The 12,042-nt window shown below is 42.0% G+C and overlaps 1 protein-coding gene across 2 annotated transcripts in view; it reads right to left on the reverse strand.

Annotated features, from left to right (window-relative positions):
- Positions 1-2,542: 2,542 nt before the first annotated feature.
- The window catches only part of ANLN (anillin, actin binding protein), a 214,696-nt gene continuing 205,196 nt past the window's right edge, over positions 2,543-12,042 (reverse strand). For both annotated transcript variants that reach the window (XM_075827026.1, XM_075827024.1), the window contains exons 21-23: positions 9,516-9,623; positions 7,766-7,938; positions 2,543-4,212 (exon numbers count right to left, since the gene is read on the reverse strand). In XM_075827026.1, the coding sequence (XP_075683141.1) occupies positions 4,089-4,212; positions 7,766-7,938; positions 9,516-9,623 (405 nt within the window). In that variant the 3' untranslated portion in view covers positions 2,543-4,088. The remainder of the gene's footprint in view (positions 4,213-7,765; positions 7,939-9,515; positions 9,624-12,042) is intronic.

A 12,042-nucleotide genomic window follows, 5' to 3' on the forward strand; every position in this document is an offset into this window, starting at 1 on the left:
TGCTGTGTTTCCCGGTTTTAGAAACACCCTCCGTGTGGCCCTAATCTTTTGCCTGGACATTCGACCAGGCTCAGGAGTGAAAGAGTACCATGTAAAATTAAGGCCTAATTCAGCAATTTACAAAGTATTGGATCACAATTGCAGAGGCTCAGATGTGAAATAATAAAAGAAACTGCTGAGATGTGACCCCATTTTGGAAACCGAACCCCTCAAGGCATTTATTAAGGGGTGTAGTGAGCATTTTCACCCCACAGGCCCTTTACATGAATAATTGAGCTGCGGAAGGTAAAGTAAAAATTTCAATTTTTCCCTAGATATATTTCAGTGGCAAATATGTTGTGCCCAGCTTGTGCCACTGGAGACACACACCCCAAAAATAGTTAAAAGGGTTCTCCAGAGTATGGCGATGCCATTTATGTGGAAGTAAACTGCTGTTTGGGCACACTGTAGGGTTCAGAAGGGAGGTAGCGCCATTTGACTTCTGGCGCGTGGATTTTGCTTGGTAGTAGTTTTGTTTGGAGTCTTACTGGTGTTTCCGTTTATAATGTGGGGGTACATATAAGCCGGGCGGAGTATATAAGGGGCATAGTCAGGTGGTATAATAATGGGGTAAAAAAAACGAACAATAAAATAATCCATAGATATTTGTTACGCTGTGACACAATCCTTTCTGCACAGGCAGGCCGGTGTCTCACTAATAAATGGTCCTTACTTATTCCCCTTTTGGTCCACACTCGGCATCTTTGCAGTTTGGGGAATTTTGCTGGGAAAGTGTTGTACTGGTAGAATACGGGCACCCTCGCTTCCAGCAGATATGTTTGGGCTCTCCCCTTCCTGGTTCCCTAATTTTAGGGGCCTTGATAATTCGCCACTTTAAACAGAAGACCTGTTCCCCTCGGGTCGGCACAACTGCATATTTCTTCTTTCCTGACTTATTGGAGGCGTAACTAATTTTATTTTTTCATAGACGTAGTTGTATGTGGGCTGTTTTTTTGCGGGACAAGCTGTAGTTTTTATTGGTACCATTTTGGGGTACATGCGACTTTTTATCCTATTTTTTGAGAGGCAAGGTGACCAAAACACTGCAATTCTGGCATATTTTTTTAGTTCTTTTTATACAGCGTTCACTACGCGTTATAAATTACAGGTTACCTTTATTCTGTGGGTCAGTACGATTCTGGCGATACCTAATTTATAGAACTTTGTTTTACAACTTTTTGCACAATAAAATAACTTTTGTAAAGAGAATAGATTTTTTTCTGTCGCCAAGTTGTGAGAGCCATAATTTTTTACTCGACGGAGCTGTATGAGGGCTTGTTTTTTGCGAGACGAGTGATAGTTTTTATAGGTACCATTTTTGGGGACATGCGACTTTTTGATCACTTTTTATTTACATTTTTGGAAGACAGTGACCAGTATTTTTTAGTTTTGTTTTTACGGCATTCACTGTGCGGAATAAATAACAATATTTTTATAGTTCAGGTTGTTACGGTCGCAACGATACCAAATATGTATGGCTTTATTATTTTTTTCAATAATAAATGACTTGATAAGGGAAAAAGGGCGATTGTGTTTTATGTTACTTGAAACTTTTATTGTATTTTTTACAACTTTTATTTTTACAATTTTCTTTAGTCCCACTAGGGGACTGAAAGGTCCAACCGTTTGTTTGATGTTCTAATACATTGCACTACCTGGATCGCTGCATTGAAGGGGTTAATGGCAGGAATCTGAGCTAGCTCCGGTTCCTGCCTTTACAGTGGGATGTCCGCTGTAACATACAGCGGACACCCACTGCTGATGACGCCGGCTCAGCTTCTGAGCCGGAAGCTGAGCCAGCGCCATCTTGCCGATGGTACCGGAAGCCTTTTGGACCCCGCCGATGACGGGGCATAGGAGGATTTCGTTGCTGGCAGACCGGGAGGTAAGTATTAGGCCTCTGATCGCCCTTGCAGCCACCGGCAACCCAGCGATTACGTTGCTGGGGTGCTGGTGGCTATAAACTCCTCACATGCTGCAATCTCTACTGAACGCAGCATGTGAGGGGTTAATCGGTCGGATCGGAGCCTAGCTCCGGTCCTGGCCGATAGCTTAGGGTGCCAGCTGTAACATACAGCGGTCACCCGGCGGTGATGTCGCTGGCTCAGCTCCTGAGCCAGCTCCATCTCCTTCACGTACAGTTACGTAGAATTGCGTGAAAACACCAGCTCCGCCCAGAAATGGTTTGAGGAACATGACAGAGTTTAACCCCTTCCCGCATTTTCACGTACAGTTACGTGATGTAACTGTACGTGTAAATGCGGGAAGGGGTTAAACTCTGTCATGTTCCTCAAACCATTTCTGGGCGGAGTTCACATTATCCTGCTAAAAGGTGCCACTGCCTTTAGGGAATACCATTGCCATGTGGGGAGTGTACTTTGTCTGCAACAATATTTAGGTTAGGTGGTTTTAGTGTTATGGCTGAACGGTACAGATTTAGAATATTGTTAGAGGTTCTTATTTTTACAAAAAATAAATACAAAACAAAATTTTGACCATTAAAACTTGTTTAATACATATATACAAATTATATTTTGCAATGACAGAATCCCCATACATTTGACAATTCAATATAAAAAGACAAAAAGCGAGACAGATACACACATAGAAAACATTGAAAAGTTTATTTGTGGGAAGGAATGATAGAAAAGCTGTTAGTGTTCACATGTGCGTTAATACAAAGCAGGAGTCTAACATGACCGCAATTATCCTATAGTACACAAAATAGTGATCAAAAATGAATACCCAACTGTTTCACCAAGGCAGTGACAGAGAACTTCTAGGTTCTATCTAAAGTTCTAAACTAGTTTTTACATATTGCCTCACTGTTCCCGAAGCCTTGCTGCCAATTCAGCAATATTGTGACATTAAACAGGTAGATAACAATGGTTATCAACCTACGGTTACCCGTCGTTACTGCGGACAGAGTGACTCCTAGTTTAAGAGCTAATGAGCTGATTAATCTTCCTCGTGAAGGTCTCAGTGAGGGCACATTTCCACTATATTTTAATAAACTGGCAGTTTGCCCTTTGCTTCTACCATGTGCAACTTATCTACATGAATTGCCATTTGAACAGCTCTTAGATGTACTGCAGGACATGTATATGAAACTATGTTCTCAAAGTATTTTCCTCAACACTTATTAGCTATAGGAGTAAAATATATATCTAGTAATGCTCATAGCTGGCAATATAGCAGTTTTATAAAATTACAACATTAAAATACTGCAGATATTTGTTCATTAAAATACTGCAGATATTTGTTCATCTTGCTCATAGGCTTACAATTTACTTATCTTAGTTTAGTTGACTAGAAAGGAAAAAACACGTTTTTTTTAAATTGTATTTATTAATAATAAAAAATAATAACAATTGCAATCTTGAATCGAATTTGGAGTTTGTTGCCTGATTATCCTAATTTGTATAGATGGTAAACACTCAACACAACATATAAGAAAAAAAAATATTGGTCATGATTAAATAGATGTGTATGGAATAGAGTACAGTCTTTCGTAAAATATGTTTCACAAGAAAAACAAATATAATGTTTCCACCTGCAGAAATAAAAAAAAAAGTGGGGTCATAGTGACCAAGGAGTGTTTGAAAGGGTTAAAAAAAACAACTTAGTGTGGTTTGTCCCACTTTTATAAAGAGGACAGCAGTTTTGCAATATTGAAAGCAAACATATTAGAACTGTGCTCATCATCATAATCATCAAGGTCCCAATATGCTGGGACTTATATTGCACATAATATAGCAGAAAGTTAAAGCTCTCCCAAAAGGCACATTTCCATACCAACTCAATAAAAGAACTAAAAACAAACTATATGACATAAGCTCTATCCATCTGAGGCTCAAATTGTATAACCTCTCCTACTCATGACTTTTGCTAAAGCTTGTCCAAGTGTAATAGGTTAATGAAAGAAAATAAATACAATTTGCTTGAGTTTGAAGGAAAATGTGCAGCCAATGGTTATATATAGTTATTTTGAAGTAGGACAAACAGGGAAAGGCCATTGAATGGCACTTTCACTAAACATCTACAGTTCTCTAAGTCTTGTTGGGTGGCCTATAACAGGCATCTGGCTGCCACATGCGCAGATCCACAAGGACTTGATTTAATTTTTGCATCCAAAGATTCCGTTCTTCCTTAGTGTCTGCTGATAGCCAGTTCCTGAGAGGAGAAAAACACATCAATAATATAATATGGGAAAATTTATTCTGCCTAAAAAATGGTCTCTACTAAGATACAAGTTAATTTGGTATTAGGATGCATGTAACTAAATTTGTAAACCATTTATGAATAGTGACAACAATCCATGGTCGTCCCCCCTTTTATACTTTACATTTAGGGTCTTAAGATATGGCCTAAAATGTCTGATTAATAGGGGTTCCAAAGGTGGTCAGGAAGACGCCTGTTGCCTTAAGCCTCCCACACATGAGCGTGTTTTGTCGGTGATATACGGTCCATATTTCGGCTGCATTTCCCAGACGGAACACACTGCAGGGAGCAGGGCTCCTAGCATCATAGTTATCTATGGTGCTTGGAGTCCCTGCCTCTCTGCGGGAAAACTGTCCCGTACTGTAATCATGTTTTCAGTACAGGACAGTAGTTCCCCAGAGAGGGAGGGACTCCTAGCGTCATAGATAACGGACGCTAGGAGCCCGGCTCCCTGCAGTGTGTTCGGTCTAGGAAATGCGGCCGACATACGGACCGTATATCATGTACCGAACACGCTCATGTGAATCCGGCCTAAAGGTTACCAGGACCATGGTTCTGGCTTCTGGGTGTGTCTGTTTCACCTTGAGCCTCTCTCTTTTGTCTGACTTTCTGCCTTTAGGTGTAGAATTCGTATTTATAACCAGCCTTCTCCACCTGTCAGTGCTTGTGAATTTTCCGGTCTTCTGGTGTCTTCCTACATTCCCTGCACTCCTGACTTCTGGGCCTTTTAGAAACTGACCTCGGCTTGTCTCTCGTTAACCCCTTGTTTGCTGATTTTGGATTAATTGCTCACTGACGGTTTTGACCTTTGCTATTCCTGATATCTGCTTGCCTTCTGATTTGGACTTTGTTTATACCCTGACTGTCTGGTTTCCTGCTCAGGTTAGTCTGCATTGCACCTCCTATCTAACACTGAACTCTGCTAAGACAACCTGGGTCCTAAGCAGCAAAGTCCATCCCACCTTGCGGTTGGCTCTGTCAAACACCTTAGGGTCGCCTTAGACACGGTCGATCAGAGTTGACGGATTAGAGGTTGCGGTTTTATGTGCACGCTCCATCCCGGCACTCTACAGCAGCCTTTGGGGAATCGCTAAAATTGAAATTCCATAACAGGTGGGACAGTGAGAAGAACAGGGAGGACCTTTGCTACCTAATCCTTAAGGTGAGGCATCTGGCTCTTTCTGAACCTCTCGCATACTTGATTGGAGGAAACCGCACAGAGCAGTAATCTCCCTGTTCATCACATTGCTGCTGTGTAAATGAATGGAGAGGAGTGTATGACGCTGACTGGTCACTGATTGGTCAGCGTCATACACGTAAACACGCCCAGCTAAAAACACAATACACGCCCAGTTGGACATAACGAAAAAAAAAATGCCCAATTGTCCATTTCAAAGCTCATTTGCATATATATATATATATATATATATATATATATATATATATATATATATATATATATATATATATATATATATATATATATATGTATGTATATAAAATAGCTCATAACTTGGCCAAAAATGAACGTTTAAAAAAAAACAAAAAAACCAAAACGTTACTGTTATCTACATTGCAGCGCCGATCACATGCAATAGGAGATAGGGATTTGAGAATCTGGTGACAGAGCCTCTTTAAGGCCAAAACAAGGCTGCGTCCTTAAGGGGTTAATAAAACGATCGGTTTTCACCACTTTATTAGCGATTTTAGATTTATGCTAATGAGTTGCTTAATGCCCAAGTGGGCGTATTTTTACTTTAGACCAAGTGGGCGTTGTACAGGGGAGTGTATGACGCTGACCAATCAGCATCAGGCGCTCCTCTCCATTCATTTAGACTGCGCATAGGGATCCTGCTAGATACTTATGTGCTGTCTTATACTAACACATTAACAATACTGAAGTGTTTAGACAGTGAATAGAAATTCCACAGGATGTCTTCACAATCCCTGCACTTCGTTACTGTTTTTGTGGTAGTTACAGCAGAGCAAAGCGTAATCTCGCTGTAACCCGTCATTTACGGCGTAATCTCGCAAGATTATGCTTCCTCTGCTGTAACTACCACAGACAGAGTTACGAAGTGCAGAGATTGTGAATAGACATGCCGTGGAATGTCTATTCACTGTCTAAACACTTCAGTATCGTTAATGTGTTAGCATAAGACAACACATAGCGATCTAAAAGGATCCCTAAATGAATGGAGGAGTGCATGACGCTGATTGGTCAGCGTCATACACTCCTCTGTACAACGCCCACTTGGTCTAAAGTAAAAATACGCCCACTTGGGCATTAAGCAACTCATTAGCATAAATCTAAAATCGCTAATAAAGGGGTGAAAATAGATCGTTTTATTAAATAAAAATCATTACTGTCACCTACATTATAGCACCCATCTCCTTATGTAGGAGATAGGGCACTTATAATGTTGTGACAGAGCCTCTAAGTCTTAAGGGCAAAACAGGAACACTAAAATTCTGGTCATATTATGGCCGGAAGTCAGCCTTGGTCGTCTGATAAGTAATTTGCCTACTCTGACTTTTTCATTCTACCATCTGTACACACCCCACTTGTAAAGAAAGTGATTCAGTAAGGCTTAGTTCACACCTGCGTTGGTGTGTTCCGTTGTATTGCTCTGTCAGAAGAGTAGAACAAGAGAATAAAACGAAAGTTATGACGGCTTTCCGTGATTTTACCAGAGACCATAGCGAAGCATGCTTCGCTATGGTCTCTGGAAATCTCGGTTGAATCTGCGACAGGGGCCCCTAACGGAGCCTCCAACACGGATGTGAACTAGGCCTATCTGGCAACTATGTACTATAGCTGCACGTAAAGCTGTTTTTTGGTTTTTATGTTTGCTTTACAAAAGGAAGCTTGTTCTCCTATGTAATGAGAGGACAGACTTAGGATTTATCTTTATACTAGAACGCGGTCTACATATATGTCTACTCTGAAACATAATGCTAACAAATGTAACACTTTCTCTCCAATAATAACGCAGTCTGTATGTAAATATTTCAAGGATCTAAATTTCAAAATTCTTCTGTCACTGAGGTACCTATTACAACATTGGGACAGGTTATAGAAAACTGTCTCAAATTAAGACAACTTAGAATTAGACTAGATGCGCCAAATTTATCAGTGTCGCACATTTGGCGCACGTTTAGACGATTCGGTCTAAATTTATACCACCTCTTGGTTGGCTTATTTTAGTCCACATTTTGTCTGCATGTTAATCCACTCCGCCTTGTCGGGCGAGTCACAAGTATCTGATGTTTTGGGCGCATTTCTTTGTTAAATTTGTCTAAAACGATTATCATCAATTAAGCGTTGAAACATGGGTAATAATTCTGGCGTAACAACAATAGTAAACCTGCAGCATTGTTTCCCTATTCCCCATCATTAGTGACCAACATACAAGATGTATTTTGAACACCACACAATTGCCATTATTTGATGTATAGGCTCATGTAGATACAGGAAGGATACAGAAGAAAAAACAGCACTTACTTGGTGACACAGAGTGTGTCTCTGCATTGGCTGACTAGTGTTTCTCTGTCACCTTCTCTTTGTGGACGGACAGTAATTAGTTCAAATGTATTGGGCCTTGCACAGAATTCTCTATTTGCTGGCTCTATTTTTTTACTTGTGCAGTTTGCAAGATTTATTCTTCCAATAGGAGTCTATAAAGCAATGAAAAAGAAAATGAGCATAAGAACATTGCATTCTCCCCCACCACTAACATAGCTTTAAGTCAGGAAATAAAAGGAGCATTCTCCACGTGCTTATTTCAACAATCCAGTTTAAGTGTCGCTAAATGCCGGCCGGCGGCTCAGTTAGCAGCGTTTAGCAGACACACGTCCATATTGGGCAGCCCCTTTTTAGATAGTGCCACAGTGCCCTCTGTACATGGTGCCACAGTGCCCTCTGTACATGGTGCCACAGTGCCCTCTGTACATGGTGCCACAGTGCCCTCTGTACATGCTGCCACAGTGATGTCAGGGGCTTGCCCAGAGCTGGAGTCCTGGAGCAGAGCCGCTTCTAGCAATCTGCCTGGGATTCCAGCTCTGTTCCTGACATCACTGTCCATATATGGACATGGATGTCAGGGGTAACCCCAGAGCTGGAGTCCCGAGCAGCACACTAGTAGTCTCTTCCTGGGACTCCAGCTGTGCTCCTGACATCAATGGGACTCCTGCTCTGGGAAAGCCCCTGACATCATTGTCGATGTATGGACAGCAATGTCAGAGGCTTCCCCAGTGTCCCAGAGCAGAGCCTATACTAGCGCTCTGCCGGGGACTCCGGCTCTGGGGAAGCCCCAGACATCGTGTGTCCAAACAGGGAATTCCAGAGTCCCATAGCAGAGCCTATACTAGCGCTATGCCGGGGACTCCGGCTCTGGGGTAGCCCCAGACATCGTGTGTCCAAACATGGACAGCGATGTCAAGGAATTCCACAAAGTCCCGGAGCAGAGCCGATACTAGCGCTCTGCACGGAATTCCGGCTCTGGGGAAGCCCCAGACATCGCTGTTCATATGTGGACAGCGATGTCAAGGAATTCCAGAGTCCCGGAGCAGAGCCTGTACTAGCGCTCTGCCCAGGACTCCGCTCTGGGGGAAGACCCTGACACTATGTCCATATATGGACAGCGATGTCAGGGAATTCCGCAGAGTCCCGGAGCAGTGCCTGTACTAGCACTCTGCCTGGTACTCCGCTCAGCGGAAGACCCAGATATCGTGCGTCCAAACATCGACACCGATGTCAGGGAATTCCACAGAGTCCCGGAGTAGAGCCTGTACTAGCGCTCTGCCTGGGACTCAGCTCAGCGGAAGACCCTGACATCGCTGTTCATATGTGGACAGCGATGTCAGGGAATTCCAGAGTCTCGGAGCAGAGCCTGTACTAGCGGCTCTGTGTCCTGCGGGCCGCAGATGACAGCCCCAGGGCCGCGTGCTTGAGACGAATGAACTAAAGGAATGTCCCCCCCCAAAATATTTGACAATTATGACAATCACCTGAAAATGGCCTGAAATGTTGGAGCTGTAACATATACACCAATAAATTAGATTGCTCAGCTACAACGTGGTTGTGGTTGTTGACTTCTAGCTACTGATCGCTCAGACACATTATATAAGTCAAATTGGTGGAGGTCTGGCTGCTAGAGTACATCAAACCTCAAAAACAGACAGGTCACGATCCCAATGGAGAGGTGGCCACATGTGCAATGACACACCCAAATAAAGTATTTTTAGAGACTAACCTTTCTTTTTTCATCATCCGGGTAAGTCCAGTATGAAATGCAATAACCAGACAGTACACACCAACGTCTATGCCAAGCACCAAATCCACTTACGTCTTCAAACATAGTCTAGAAATAAGAAAATAATTTAAAGGTAAAAAAGTGTTAACTTTTTCTAGGCAAATAATTTACATGTTAATTGACATTTTCATTTATTGTAGAAAATCTTCGGAATTACATTGATTTGAGCTTTTTGCTGGCATTACTATCTGTAGCAGGGACGGGCTGGGCCGGGGGGGGGGGGGGGGGGGGAGGAGCGAGGCAAGTTCCCCTAGTAAATTTTTAGGGCTGCGGCCACCAGTTGCTACTATTTAGGTGTACGGGTATAAATTTCGGGCAGCGCAGCGTTATGGAAGCGGTTTAATATAATCTCGGGGAAATACACATCAGACGTGCCATCACAAAATGCAGCTGCCCAGAGGTCACACACATTGTGCAGAATGCCATTGATTACAGTAAAAAGCTCCTGCTTGTCTCTCCGATCAATCAGCTCTCCTTGCAGGCAGCTCAGAGGATTTTTCCACAGCTCAGGACTTGCAAGTACAGTTTCAGTTTATCTGCTGTGCAGGTAGGGGGTACTGTAAAGGTTATGGGCAGGGGAGGGGATTATGTGTGGCTTTTCTATCTATACACACGTAGTGCATTTTTATGTCGCGACTTTCACATACCCTTAAATAAAATTACAGTTATGAAGAGATTTCCCGAACTGCAACATGTTTATTCGTGTGGGGTTTGACTTTTTTTTTCCTTAGAGTATATCCACACGTAGTGGTTGAGGTACAGTTAAAAACTGCATCTAATAAAAACAAAACACACGTGATTTACAGCAGTTTTATATTGCAGTATTTGGCTGCACTGATTTCATATGTGAAACATAAAATAAATACGTTTCACCTGTAAAAAAAAAACAAAAAACAGGAACGGCCAATTACTGCACCCCAAAAATGTGGTAAAACAGCATGCAAATTTTCAGATGCGGTTTTAAGGTTTTTGTTAATTGCACCCGCTGTGTACGACTATACCTTTAGGCCTTCTTCAGAGGTTTTTTGTCATTTTAAACTGCATATTAAAAACACCGGCGATTGTTAAAATATTAGTGTTTGGGATGGAATCACGCATGCAGTTGTTGTGGCAGTTCGTGGAGCCAAACACAGGAGTGGATACATAAGAAATTAGACATATCAGTCTTTTCTTTATACTTTTCCCTTCTTTTAGGATTGACTCCTGGCTTTGGCCCAAAAGACTACATCCAAAACTGCAACAAAAACTGCATGCGATTCTAGTCTTATAGTGGTGGTTTTTTTTTATTCAGTGACAATTTGTACATGCTTATTTCCTGGCCTTTTTGAAGTCTTATAGAGGCGCCTATGGAAAAACACCGCACCCACAGCACACTGCGTTTGGGAAAAGAAAAAAAATAACAACCCTACGGACCATAAAAAGGCCAAAAAAATGTGGCGCATATTGTGCATTATATATTTTACTACATACTTTAAATGTAATATCTGGCTGAGCAAAAAAAAAAAAGCACCACAAAAACACTATGAAAAAGCGGCACGATTTTACTCTGACTCGGGGCGACCATGTGTCGTTTTGGAGCCCTATCCTAGAGGCGCTACGTCTGGAGTAGGGGGCTATAGATCATTTGTGTATCTCAGAATTTGTAGCAACGCGTTTCAGGATAAAAGTTATGTTAATAAAATAAACGCAGTGGGGTCCAGATCATTGAACAATATGGGCCCAAAATTTTGTGATGGCAGCCCTATCCCCATCACTCAATTTGTTAGAACAGGTTGTAAATTCATATAATCTAAAGAAAAGCATTAATTGAAGGGGTTTCTTTTTAGATAAATCTTGCATGTGCATAAAATCATACGTTACTGATCATTGCTGTTCCACCGCCGATTATTTCATGGGTCTCTTGATGCTTATTTATAATCTGGGGTAAGGTCTGTCGTCCATAACAATGTCACATCACACTGTGGTAATGTGACAATGTTATGGATAATACATGGACACCAGGTTATCAAAAGGGACCCAGGTAACCATCAGTGGTGGAACAGCCAAGAATCAGTAACATAAGTGGATGATTAAGTTTATGTTTTCATTTTCTGTTAATACAAGCTTTAAAAAATAAAAATAAACCACGACGCACAATACAGGGTCGAGCTATCCCCCCTACCTCTGATGCAGACCAATCAGCTTAAGGGTAGCTCACACCTGGTCGGCTAAACTACAGCAAATTAGCATATACGCAGACAACAACAGTGGGCCATCAGTTTATATGACCTAGTGACAGGTCCTCCTTAACCCCTTCCCGACATTTGTTGTAAGTATACGACATGGAAAGCCAGTGCTTCCCGCAAAATGTCGTATACTTAAGCCAAATGCTTGGCACCGGCTCAGAGTCGGTGCAATCATCCCCTGGAGGTCAGCTGTATCTGATAGCTGACATCCTGCTGTAACAGTGGGGACCGAAGTTAGCTTC

Source organism: Rhinoderma darwinii, chromosome 5 (genome assembly GCF_050947455.1).
Source record: "Rhinoderma darwinii isolate aRhiDar2 chromosome 5, aRhiDar2.hap1, whole genome shotgun sequence".
Taxonomy (NCBI): domain Eukaryota; kingdom Metazoa; phylum Chordata; class Amphibia; order Anura; family Rhinodermatidae; genus Rhinoderma; species Rhinoderma darwinii.